We start from the raw sequence: 13736 nt of genomic DNA on the forward strand, positions 1-13736 counted from the left end.
ATCACCTCGCCGGTCGTTAATACTTTATAACGACGCAAACAATCGGTTTATTATTATTATTATTATTTTAAATTTCCTCCTCCCTCTCCCCTCCCTTCCCCTTCCCCATCTCCCCTTCCCCCCGTTTGTTTTATTTTATTTTATTTTACAAGGGTTTTTTAGTTACCCCGTAAAATGATGACCGCAAACAAACAAATCCCTGGGGTTTTACTATAATTGAACGGATTTTGATTTAGAGATTCTCATTCTTTTGGGAAAATAAAAAATAACAACGACAACGACAACAACGAGAACAACAACAACAACAAACAACAAACAAGATCGAGAACGAGAAAAAACAATCGTTTTAAAAACACTATTGAAAACAATTATTTTTAACTCCAATAAATTACAACTAATTTAATTTATTATCATTATCATTATCATTCTTTTGATTGTTTTCGTATTATTATTGTTCTTATTACACGTGTGAAAATTAATATCTTATTATAATAATAATAATACTGATAATAATACTAATAATAATAGTAAAAAAAAAAAAAAAAAAACGAATTTAAAAATTTTCTTAAATATTAAACTCGCGTCGTTTTTAACGTCGCGAGTCAATTTAAATCGTCGTGATAATAATAATAATAATAATGATAATAAATATTATCATTATCATCATCATAGCTCTTATGAAATATATATTTGTACAATATAAGCAAACATCAAATATTGAGAGAGAGAAAAAAAAAAAATTTTCTTTCATTTACGTAATCGTGTTTATATTACTATCAAATATTTTTCTTGAATTTGCTTAGGAAAATGTTTGTGTTTGTTTGTTAGTTTGTTTGTTTGTTTTCATTGAATGTTTTTTCAATTTAGTTTACGTTTAAACTAAAACTGATATGTTAGATTTGTATAAATAAATAAATAAATTTTTTTTTTTTTTAAACTTACCGTCCAGTTAGCTGGAGTGGCGACGTATTTTATTCTGTTGCATAATTGAAGCGAATCGATGCAACGTAAAATTTCGCTGGAAAATTAACGGAAAAATAAATTAACAACCAAAAAAAAAAAAGTTGGGGAGGGAGAGAGAGAGAGGGGGGAAATGGGAAAGATGGAAGGAAATGAAATGTTTTTAAAGTTTATTAACTTACTCAACGTTTCTTCCCGTCGATGTTGGATATATCATGGCCAATTTAACTTTATGATCGGGACTTATTATGTATAAAGCTCTTACGGTCATTGCCAAATCTGGATTATTTCTATCCTCTTCGCTAATCATGTCCAAAAGAACGGCAAGCTCTCGAGTTTCATCACCAATTATCGGATAGGGAAATTCTGTTTTTATATCTGGACAATATGATTTTATATCCTGGAAAAAAAAAAAAAAAACAAATCGTTTATCGTGTTAATATACGAGTCTCTGTTATCACCGTTAATATCATACGATAACCGTTACATCCCTTTTTTTTTTTTGGAAATTATAAACATGGGGATGCAATGAAGCGTTTAAAAAATTTTCCCGTTTAATCAATCAATCGATTAGAAAAAATTAAAATGCGTTTATAAAAAAAAAAAATGTCACTAACATTGACCCAATCAATATGAGATTGCATTTTATCACATGAAAGTGCTAATAATTTAACATTTCTTTTTTTAAATTCGTTGTCATGGACGGCCATTCGACCCAATTCCGTTGTGCAAACTGGTGTAAAATCAGCAGGATGAGAAAATAATACGACCCATCTGAAAATACAAATCGTTAAAACCTTTAAAAATCAGGTACGAAATGTTTAAAAAAAAAAAAAAATATATAATGTTAATTGATATTAATTTCTCCTATACCTGAAAATGAACGTTATGAACGTGACATATGTTTGATATAAAAAAAAGTTTTAATTACTGACTTTTAGTTAAAAATTAAGAAACAAATCAAAAAATTTTGAAATAGAGAGAGAGAGAGAGAGAGAGAAAATGATAAAGTGAGACGCCATTTTTAAAATAAACTTGTCTAGACCGTATAATTGTCGTTAACAAAAAAATAAATCGTAAATAAATCAAACGAAATAAAAAAATTGTATTTATTGAAAATAAATCATTCATTCAATCATTCAATCATTTTTAACAGAAAGGCTTGGAAAATTATTTTAATTTTACAAACCGTGCCTGAACTTATAAAAAGTTATGTGACGACATTTTGCTTGCGATTAAAAAAAAAAAAAAAAAAAAAAAAAAAATTTTTTTTAACTTACGAATCTCCTTGAAAATCGTAAAAATTAATAGGTCCGAATGTGGTATTAGCTTTAAAATTAGGTACGACAGAATCTAATCTCATATTGAAAATTTTTTAGAGGTGTTAACGAATCAAATATTTGAAAAGAACTGAGAAATTTAATATACATTTTGATTGTCATCGGGGAGCCATGTTAGTCAATTTTTGAAGATGGAGGGTTTGTCAAAAAATTATGTTTTTTTTCCTTCTTCTTCTTCTTCTTCCAATTTTTTCCTTTCATTATCGTCGTCAAATCATTTATTATTAAATCTTTTAAGTTAAATTAATAATAAAACCTTTTTCGAGGTGTGAGAAAATTGGTAGCATTAAAAAAAATTTTTTTTAACGAACTTTTTACCAGTTTTACCATAAAATTAATTAACATTAATTTGCATTTTTCCACAGTTTTTCCCATTCATTCACCATTTTACTTACTTACTTACTTCCCTTTCCGCCATTTTCAAACGCAAACAATTAAAAAAAAATGGAAGGGGGAAGGGTAATAAAAATAAAAAAAAAAAAAAAAAAAAAACTTTTTAACGGTGTACCTTAATGAATTTTCCTTTTTTTTTTTTTTAAATAAAAAAAAAACTTTTGTTTTGTTTTTTAAAAAAATTTTAAATTCATTATCAAAAAAAAAAAAAAAAAACTTTATAAAATTTTTTTTTTTATAAAAATTATTATTTAAAATATTTTTTGAAAGGGTTTTAAATTAATAAATAAATTTTTCAAAACAGGTTTCTTGTTTTGTTTTGTATAAAACACGATTCCCCGGTTTGTTTTGTGTGTTTGGACTTTGAAATATATATGCAAAACACTTTGGAAACTCTTGTGAATTCAAAGTTTTTATTAATAATAATAATAATAATAATGACATTGATGTCGGGGAAAAAAAACCTTGAATATCAATTTATTCTATAAAAAAAAAAACTTATTACGTGTTAATATAGAGTAATTATTTTTTTATTTTTTACTTGACCTAATATTTAATGTTACAACATAGAAGGTTGCCTTCTTTTAAGAGTGAAAGTTTTTAATTTTTTTGTCATAACCTAATTATTAATTATAGCAAATAATTTTTTTTTTTTTTTTCTACGTGTTACAGAATGTCAATCGATCGATATGTATCGATATGTATCGATTCTGTAACACGTAGAAAAAAAAAAAATTATTTGCTATAATTAATAATTAGGTTATGACAAAAAAACTTTTACTGTTAAACAAACATGATTGTTTTTACACACGTGTTTCTTATAAAATTTTCCCCCTTTTTTTTTTTTTTCTTTTTTTAAGAATTTTTTTCGTTAAGTACAACAACAAAAAGAAGAAGAAAATATTACCCAATTATATTTTACATAAAAAAAAAAAAAAAAGCTTTTAAAAAAAAAAATTATAAAATAATTTTACAAACTGAATTAAATTGCATTAAAAAAAAAAAAAAAGAAAAAAAATCGATAGCTATTGTAATTTTTTTCTTTTTCTTCTTCTTCTTCTTCCCCCTCCTTTTTTTTCTTTTTCTTCTTCTTCTTCTTCTTCTCATCATTTTAATCAATTTAAAAAGCAAGAAAAAAAAAAGCTTTTAATAAAAATTTTCTTAACAAAAAAAAAAGAAAAGAAAATCATTCTTTTACTACTAAATGGATGAAATGGATGGATGGATGGACATTTTATATAAAATAATAATAATAATAATAATAATAATAATAATAAGGAATGGATGGATTACCCAAGGAGTGATACAACCACATTCCAACCCCGGTTACGACAGTAGGTCGTGCCATGCACAGTTCTGTATGATCAACAAATCCATACTGACAGAAATGTGCCAGCTAACAAACCGGATATCATACTCAGGCATAATGCGGAAAAATGGTGTAAGTTAATTGAGGTATCCGTGCCGGCAGAAAAAACACACCAGACAGCCAAAGAAGTAGACAAAAGATTTAAATACCCAGGTATGAGGGGAGTAAGAACAGAAACGATTCCGGTCATCGTGGGAGCAGCACTGGGAGCCATGCCATCATATTCAATGAAAGAAAATTTAAAGAAGATTTTGAAGAACCTAAAAGAAGAAGAAACCATCCAGGAAATCGCACAATGTGGGGAGGCCCACATTCTTCGGAAAATATTATAAATAGCACCCGAGCATTTATCCCTAAGGAATCGTCGGGTAGAAACCTGGGATAAATACTTAAAAACCCCGACAAATAAGAATCTTGCCGTGTTTAAGAGTGACAATAATAATAACAATGCAATAATAATAATAATAATAATAATAATAAAGCCAACGGCCATAGCGTGCTGGTCACACCGGTTCCCGTACGATCACCGAAGTTAAGCAGCATCGGGCGTGGTGCAAACTTGGATGGGTGACCGTTTGAGAACGCCACGTGCTGTTGGCTTAAAAAGAGCAAAAAAATGAGAACAAGACAAAGTAAGAACCAAAAACAAAATCTTGTTCTACTGTCGACCTGAGGCAGCTCGACGAGAATGTGAATTTCACTGCTTCTGACCCTGGCCACTCCAAAGATGTTAGTCACTGGAGCCCAGTTCAGGAGACAAATCGTTCCCATCGAAAAAGACGGACTCAGGAAGACCTTCAAGAATTGATGTGGTGCTATCTTATAATAAGTGGCACCACCGAAATTCGAGTATTTGTCCCTAAGGAATCGGGTAGAAACCTCGGATAAATACTTAAAAACTCCGACAAGTAGCCTTGTCGTGTTTAATGGTGGATAATAATAATAATAACGATGATGATAATATTATTAATAAAAATTACGTAATTTTTTTTTTTGTTTTTTTTTAAATAAAATTTTCCTTATTGACGTTGTGGTGGGGGAAAAAAAAACTACAAATCAAAACAAAACAAAAGTTACGTTAAAAAAACAAAACAAAAAGAATTACAAACAACAACAACAACAACAACAAACAAAAATGATTTATTAGCTTTTTTTTTTTTTTTTTCCTCTACGACCCGGACAATAAATTTGATTTTCTATTCAAAAAATAATTCAAAAAGTTTTTTTTTTTTTTTTGTTTTGTTTGACATTTAAGATATTTTTTTTTTTCGATATTATAAAATTGCAAAACTTTTTCCTAACCCCCCCCCCCTTTTAACATATTTACAAATCAAACAAAGAAAAAAAAAATTTTCTTTAGTAGTTTGGAAAAAAAAAAAAAATGAAAATTGAGTTGTTTGATCCATAAAAAAAAAAAAAAAAAAAAGAAAAATTTTTTTTTCACAGACGCCACCTTTTATCACTCTATTATCAATATTCATATTTTTTTTTTTTTTTTTTATATATTATTATAAAAAAAGTTATAAACTTTTTTCTTTTCTTAACAATTTATAAAAAAAAAAAAATTTTTTTAAGTAAGTTTTATGAAAAAAAAAAAAAAAACTATTTTTTTTTTTTTAAATATTATAAAAGTTTTTTTTTTTATTTAAACTTTTTTCCCTTCTAAATATTACAAAAAAAAAAAAAAAATTCTATCGAGTCTAACAAAATTGTTATCGGTTAATAATAATAATAATAGAGTATTTCGATTAATTATTATTATCATTATTTATATAAATTTATTGTTATTGTCTTTAATTGATATGACAAATGTTTATACATGCATTTTATTAATAAATTTTACAAACTCGTTATTTTTTTTTTCCTTTTATTTATTTATTTATTTATTTATTATTAATTATTATTTACTTTTCTTATCGAAAACTACGACTTTTATAAATTCGAGTAATAAATTTTAATTCGTGAAAAAAAATTATTCTAATATATAATAATTAAATTTTTTTTTTTTTTTTGAATACATTTTTTTTAAATATAAATAAATAGGCAGCTTAACGTTGATTTTTTTTTTTTTTATATTTAATATTATTATAAAAATTTTTTAGTAAAAAAAAAAAAAAAAATTACCCCTAACGGATAATTATAATTTAAATTTACTATAATAATAATAATAATAATTTTTTGGCTTTTTTTTTTTTTTTTTGGTTTCCTTTTACTACTAATACTAATGTAATCGTTTCAAATTAAAAAAAAAAATTCGTTACTTTTACTCAAATTGAAATTCATTTTTTTTATTTGTAACCGAATAATATATTTATATTATAATTAATATATATATTTATATATCTAATTCGAAACATAATTAATATTATTAATCATGTGTTGTTAGTTGTTCAGCTATGATGTAGTTTCATTTATGGTGAATTTAAATCACAGAAATATAAAAAATTATCTTTCACCACCATTTTGAAAACAACATGTGTTACATATACATAATCGAATACATGTATTTGTGTAAATAAAATTTGCCATTGAAAATGACAAGGCAACTCGACTAGAATTACAAAATATGACTAGCAAAACTTTTCATTTTTTTTTTTTTTTTTTTTTCAATTTAAGATACTTTTAAACAATGCCTATTTAATAATAAGTTAAATGTAATTTTTTCTTTATGAAAAATCAATTTATCAATTTTACATCATACATTCATTACACATAAAATATTGTCATATGTGAACTAATTTTTTATATATTATTTACCATTTAATTAAAAAAAAAAACTGAGCACAGACAAAGTTTATTTTTTTAAGCTTAATTTTGTGAACTTAACATTACTTTTTTCTAGTGATTTTTTTACTTTACTAAAAGTCCTAACTTATATCTAAAATTTGAATCGTTTGGTAAAGAGAGGACCCATTTTCTCAATCCGGTTATGATAACCGAACTTGTTACCAGTATTGCCCCTGCGATACTGTAAATATTAGGAACTTCTTTAAAAAATAAAATTTGCCAAATAAAAGCAAAAACGATATCTGCTGATCTGGCTATAGCAACTGGTCCTGCTTGTTCTAATTGTAATGCCAGAGTTAAAAGGATTTGCCCTCCGAAAGAAAAAAATGCTAAAGCAACGATTAATATTCTGTCGATTCCACATTTTGGAATGCAAAGTGTTCCTAGGAGATAAGTGACCAAAAGAGTTTGAACTAAGGCAAACGAACCAAAGTTTGTCATAATTACTGAAAAATGCAAACCTTTTAAAGCTCTTAATAATATATAAACATTTGCTCCGAAAAGTGTCGCTGCAAAAGCAGCAACAGCACCCCATATGTTAGATTTAGCATTTTCATTTGAAGAAGCTAAAGGAGGAACTAATTCGTTAAATAAAATAGGAGGTCTTGTTATTAAAACTACTCCGATTAGTGTGAGTATGACTGTGACAACATTAAAAATACCACAGGGCTCTTTCAAAAAAATTCTTGCAAAAATCGCAACAAAAACAGGCACACTGAAAACAATTACATTCGCATCTGCCAGTGGCATGTTTCTAAATGCATAAAAGCTTAACATTAATCCTGTAGTTCCGACGAATGACCTTAAAATTAACATTAATCTTTTTCCTTTAGGAAATGGTGTTTCTTTGCAATAAACTACAATCGGTATTGTGGGCAATAACACTCCGACAAATCTGCAAGCAGCAAGCTCCATAGGATCGACGTCTACCATCCATTTGACTATTGCTGAGCACAAGGAAAAAAATAATGATGATATTGTTGCCAATAATAAACCCAAATATGGGCAACAATGTTTGAATTTCACATGAGATTGATTATCATACTGAGCTCTTAAATCTTCAACTGAATTCCTTATAACTAATTGTTCCAATTCTACAGCTTCAGGCATGATGTTATGTAGTAGTGGCCTAAAAACAATTTTAATTAATTACATATAGTTTATTACAATATACACTAAAATGTTTCAGTAAACTTTAGAAAAATTATAAAATAAATATTAAAACAATGTAATATAATATTCAACTATTGATTGTCACATGAATAATCAAAGAGAAAGTAAACTTATTGATATTGTTTTGATTTTTTGATGTATTTTTTATATGTAGATTAATACTAAGACCATTTTCATATACTTTTAGTTACATGTTTAGATAATTCGAGTCATTTTACGTAAATAAGTAAAGTTATCCTATAGTTTTAATAGAAAATTTAAAATTACGAGTATAATAAAAACTAACCGCAGTTTATTTTATTTTAATAAACATTGTATTAAATGTATAAGAACGTTTTGGCAATGAGAAGGGTTATATTGAAATTAAATTGCCATTTTATCACAATTTACTCATTATTATCTAAAAATAAAAAAATGAACGAATACTGAATTATTATTATTTGATTCACTATACTTCATTTTTAATTTTCAATTATTTTCTCAAATTCTTTTAATCCTAAAAAAAAAAAAAAAAAATTGAGTATATATATGAAACCCGGCCGAAAAATTTTGTTTTATAAAACTATTACAGCCCTTCTAGCAGAAGATTTAGCAGACTGCAAAGCATGTGTTTTAGAAAGCAATAAAAATCTTGATATCTCGCTACTTGATTTTTTGAACAAAAAATCTGACCAATAGCAAATAAATATTGATCACACCTACGGAAACGGCCAATGAGATCGTGATCGCCATTTTGAGTGAAAAATTTCCACTCTTATACGACAAGTTCAACTTTGTCAGTCGATAATCAGGCCGGAATTAAGTTGTTAACTGTGAAATTGTTATAATAAAAAACACATAGTTCGCGTATAGATAAAATCAGCCTTTGGTAGCTTAAAATTGTTGTAAAAGTTTCGTAAAATCACGACGAAAAAAATCGATGGCTTTTTTGCGTGCTGTGACTAAATGCAGCAGTATTCGTAATAAATATTTTCCGTTAAGCAGTCAATTGTTAAATGAACACTCTTCTCACTTTTTAAGAACATTAATTTCAGTTCATTGTAAGTCGACACAAGCAGCATCAGCTATCGGTTATGAAACAGATGTCGAAGGCAAAAGCACACATCCTAGAGATCCCCTTGACCTATCTTTCAACGATGCCCGTGCAGCATTCAAAAGTAAAACTACATGGGAAGTCCTGCGGGCATATATTGTCTATCAATTATGTTCGTCGGAAACTTTGGTCGAAAATAACATGAAAGTAAGTAATAACATAGTCACAAAAGTCTAAAGAGATCATTAGATGATTGCTCAGATTTCACACACACACACACACACACACATCTGTCAATAATTTTTCAACATTCAATGTAACAGATTTTAACATTTTATCAATCATATTTTCATTTTATCCCCCCTTATGTGTAATATTTTAATAGAAAACCAAGTTAAATTCATTGAAAATAATAGCATTCACAATAATTAAAAAATTCAATAGTCTATTAAATTAATCTCCTAATTGGACAATTTTAATCTTCGAAAATGAAAAGTTTCATTAAAAAAAAAAAAAAAAAATTTGCAATTATTGTAATGTATGCAAAACAACAGTGTCAACATGAATGATTTGAAAGCATAATTGGCACTCATGCATAATCTTAATTAACATCTGCAATTGAGAAAATTTTAAAGAGTAAATTATATATGGTTTTCCCTTAGCGCATAAAAAAAAATTTGTATCGAGTAAATTAATCTTTCGGTAAATAAGTTTTCGGTAAAACAAAATAATAAAAGATTTTATTACGACTAAAATTGAAAGGCAAACAAATACATTTTCTAATAATGTTCTTCCGTTATGAAAAATGTGTCTGAAAATTTTTCTTTTAAATAATCTCAATGAGATTTTCTTTTTACTGTCTTGGGTAAGGGAAAAAGGAAAAAGAGAAAAAAGAAAATTTGTTCAACACATTTTTTATTTTAGCTTGCGACTAATTTTAGAATGGCCAAAATGTGGGTAAATTTTTGAAATAGGTTAATAAGGCCACCCTGTAGAGAGGATTGAGAATTTACTTTCAAGGAACTTTTAATATTTATATTTTACATTAAAAGAAGCTATTATTAGTACTAAAATGGCGTCAATTCCTATTAAATCTATTATTAGATCAATCACATGCAAAATATTTTTACTTTGTTTTTTTTTTTTAAACAAAAGTTTACAATATAAAAAAAAAATTTTTTCCGAGTTGGATGCCCCTTTATTTAAAAATTTTTTTTTAAATTTAAATTTAAATTCAAAAATCAAATTTTTTTTTTTTATTTTATTTTTCAAGTTAACAAAACTGCGCTATTTTAAAATATTCGATTCATAGGTTGAGCTCAGTTATTTTTTTTTTTTTTTTCTTTTATCGGCCAAGGACGAACGAAATTTGTAAAATAATAATGATAATAATACAATAAATCTTTAAGAATTTTTTTTTTTTTTTTTTGGCTTGATTCGCATGCAAAAAGTCGTCTGGAACAAGTTGATATATATATACATAAAAAAAAAAAAAAAAACCCGTTTTTCATGAAAAAAAAAAAAAAAAAAAAAAACGCGATATTGATTTCATTATCACAAATCGTGGTTCTGATATGAAGGCTATTTAGACTAAACTTTGTTACAGATTTTCGATGGCAATTAACGTAATTATCGTACGTGACACCATTAATTTTGGCATTTAACTTACAAAACTCTTTTCTTTTCTTTCTTACCTACGCAAAATAAAAAATTTTTAATTTTTTTTTACATATAAATAATTTTTTTTTTAATGTCTGACTTCACACCTTTACTTTTCTCTTTAAATTTTCAATCTAATAATAATAATAATCTAGATAGAGACGTTTATCCTTTGGATTCCCTTTGACTTTACATCACTTACTAAAGTAATATTCTAAAGTGTTTATTTCTTTCTTCGAGAAAAAACAATTTTTTTTTTAATAATAATAATATTAATATTAACGTTAATTTCAATAAAAAGACTTTGGTAGAGAGAGAGAGAGAGAGAGAGAAATAATTAAATGACAAATCTACATCAAGGAAAAGCGAATAAAATTTTTTATATAATATTTGAATCCTGGAATGACTTTTTCGAAATCATAATTTCATTATTAAGAAAATTAATAATAATAATAATAATTTTTTTGTTTCCCCTTAAATGTGTTTGCTCTATTCTTCTATGACACACACACACACGCCCAAAAAGTTTCCTTTTTCATTTTCCAAAAACCAGAATTTAGTTAAATCGATGAAAAACAAAAACACATTGATGATAATAAAAGTAATTATTATTATTATTATTATTATTATTATTGGTATTTAATACATCATGACGTAATTGTTAAAAAAAAAATAAAATTTATTATTGTTAAAATATAATGACAAATTGTGTTTGTTTCAACAAAAAATTTTTTTTAATGACTTTATTAATATTTATTATTTATTATTTGTTTCGTAATTATTATTATTAATATTTTAATTATTATTATTACTTATTTGAAAAACAGTTTTTGTCTTTTTATTACTTATCAAAATAATTAATAGTTATCGATAGAAAAACAATATTAATAATAATAATGAGTGAGTGAGTGAGTGAGTAATTGACCGGATAAGAAAAGAAAAAAAAAAAAAAATTTAATTTAATGAAAAGCAAACTGAAAAACAAAAACAAATTTTTATTATTCGATTGCATGGTGGGGGGGGGAAATAATAATAATGATATTTATTTATTTATAATATTTACTTGATAGAATAAAAACAAATCAATATTGCGTACGTTAATAAACAATAATAAATTAATAATTATAAATTATATAATAAAAATTTTTTTTGATAAGGTTTTCACATTCACGAATGAGCTCTGAAACTCTGATATCATCTCAAAAAAATAAATAATTAAATAAATAAATAAATAAATAAATAAAATGATACAATTGTTGGTGCCATATTTAAAAAAATTAATCAATCAATCCCAACATGGAACAGATGAAAATTTTTTTTTTTTTTTTTTTTTTTAGGAATTTTCCATTCGAGTTTTGTAAAAATCGATTTTCGATATACGTGATATGTGCAATTTTCAAGTTTATTTTGTTTTTTGTTTTTTTTTTTTTTTTTAAAAATTTGAATTATTTAAAAATTAGGCCCCTTAGTTATGTTGTACGCCCTTGAATAAATAAATTGTTAAAAAAACTAATAATAATTTGTTTGCCAACAATGTAAAACAAATATTTTAGTTAGGGAACGAGGTAAAAAAAAAAAAAAAAAAAACGTTTGAATAATAATAATCATGCATTTATTACTAATAAAAGTAGTAATGGTAGTAATAATAATAATAATAATAATTAATACGATACGGTAAATCTTTTAATAACGAGGTCACATAGTTCGTGGTAAAATAAGCAAAAAAGTATAATAAATAATAATTTGTCAACTTGAAAAAGTTATTTATTAGGTTTTTATATTACCATCATCATCATCATTGTCGTCATTATGTTTTTTTTTTTTAATATAATTTAATGTAATTTTTCTTCCTGAAAAAAGGTAATATTAATAATAATAATGAAACTGATGTTGTTTGTTTGTTTCTTGTTACTTTGTAGATAATGAAAGCAATGAAAATGGTGATGGGAGACAGATTATTCGCTCTTCTTATGAAAATGACTTTTTACGGTCATTTTGTGGCAGGAGAAGACGAGTTTAGAATTAGACCAAATTTAGAACGTCTGCGTTCTTTCGGTGTTAAACCCATTCTCGATTATTCCGTCGAAGAGGATTTAACGCAAGAGGAAGCAGAAAGTAGAGAAGTCGCGTATGTTTACCATTTTTTTTTTTTTTTTTTTTTTTTTGTTAGAGAAGAGAGAGAGAGAGAGAGAGAGAGAGAGAGAGAGAGAGAGAGAGAGAGAGATGAGACGTGGGATAATGTTTTTATATATATGTTATTGATCACTTTTTTCCAGTGCGTCGGTACCCACTGAAACAACAGCAAAAACGGATGATGTTGCCCCCGGTTCGTTGCCTCAGTATCACGTAGAAAAATCATTTGCCGATCGTCGGTATAAAGTTCAGTCAGCGAGAACTTATTTTTATTTAAACGAAGCAACTTGCGAAAGAAACATGGAAACGTTTTTACATTGTCTGGAAGCCATTTCAGGTGAGACGATAAATTGAAAACTAATAATTGTCCGTTTTGAACCCTCCCCCCCCCAAAGAACAAAAAAAAAATTTCGTATTTTGACGTCTATTTGATTTTACCGGGAAAATTTGCGTGAAAAAAAAAAAAAAAAAAAAAATTATTTTTAGCGCGGGGAGAAAGAAAGAGAAAGGATATTAATGTATAATAATATTTTGTTATACAAAAAAATTGCTTTATCCTTTACCCAATGCCATTGAACTAAGGCCAGTGATTTTTAATTAAGATTTTAAATATATATATATATACGCACACGCACATAATAATAATAATGATATTTTTTTACGCAACAAAAAAATAAATTTAATTAATTAATTAATTAATTAATTAATAATCAAATAGACGACAAAAATTATTAAATTAAAAGTATTAACAATATTTAAAGTTTTTATATATATATATATATATATAATTATTTTGTTTCGGTTGCGGGTGTGATTTTTCCCCCCCCCCCACTCACTCACCCCTCACCCCTCCCCAACAAGGAGTAAAACTCAAATAATGAGGGCAGAT

The 13736-nt window shown here is 26.0% G+C and overlaps 3 protein-coding genes across 3 annotated transcripts in view; 1 reads left to right on the forward strand and 2 right to left on the reverse strand.

Annotated features, from left to right (window-relative positions):
- Nucleotides 1-879: 879 nt before the first annotated feature.
- Phum_PHUM316680 (Peroxiredoxin-6, putative) lies at nt 880-2323 on the reverse strand (the record flags this gene model as incomplete). The annotated part of the gene is made up of 4 exons (XM_002427338.1): nt 880-1018; nt 1143-1360; nt 1578-1734; nt 2241-2323. 4 exons carry the CDS (start codon nt 2321-2323, stop codon nt 880-882), a joined length of 597 nt encoding a protein of 198 aa, XP_002427383.1.
- Nucleotides 2324-6870: 4547 nt separating this feature from the next.
- Phum_PHUM316690 (uncharacterized protein) lies at nt 6871-7959 on the reverse strand (the record flags this gene model as incomplete). The annotated part of the gene is made up of 2 exons (XM_002427339.1): nt 6871-6900; nt 6922-7959. 2 exons carry the CDS (start codon nt 7957-7959, stop codon nt 6871-6873), a joined length of 1068 nt encoding a protein of 355 aa, XP_002427384.1.
- A 982-nt stretch (nt 7960-8941) lies between these two features.
- Phum_PHUM316700 (proline oxidase, putative) overlaps nt 8942-13736 on the forward strand; it is a gene marked incomplete at both ends in the record, with an annotated part of 8192 nt that continues 3397 nt past the window's right edge. The window contains 3 exons of the mRNA XM_002427340.1: nt 8942-9262; nt 12634-12842; nt 12991-13184. Of these exons, the coding sequence (XP_002427385.1) occupies nt 8942-9262; nt 12634-12842; nt 12991-13184 (724 nt within the window). The remainder of the gene's footprint in view (nt 9263-12633; nt 12843-12990; nt 13185-13736) is intronic.

This window comes from Pediculus humanus, genomic scaffold (genome assembly GCF_000006295.1).
Source record: "Pediculus humanus corporis 1103172107723 genomic scaffold, whole genome shotgun sequence".
Taxonomy (NCBI): domain Eukaryota; kingdom Metazoa; phylum Arthropoda; class Insecta; order Psocodea; family Pediculidae; genus Pediculus; species Pediculus humanus.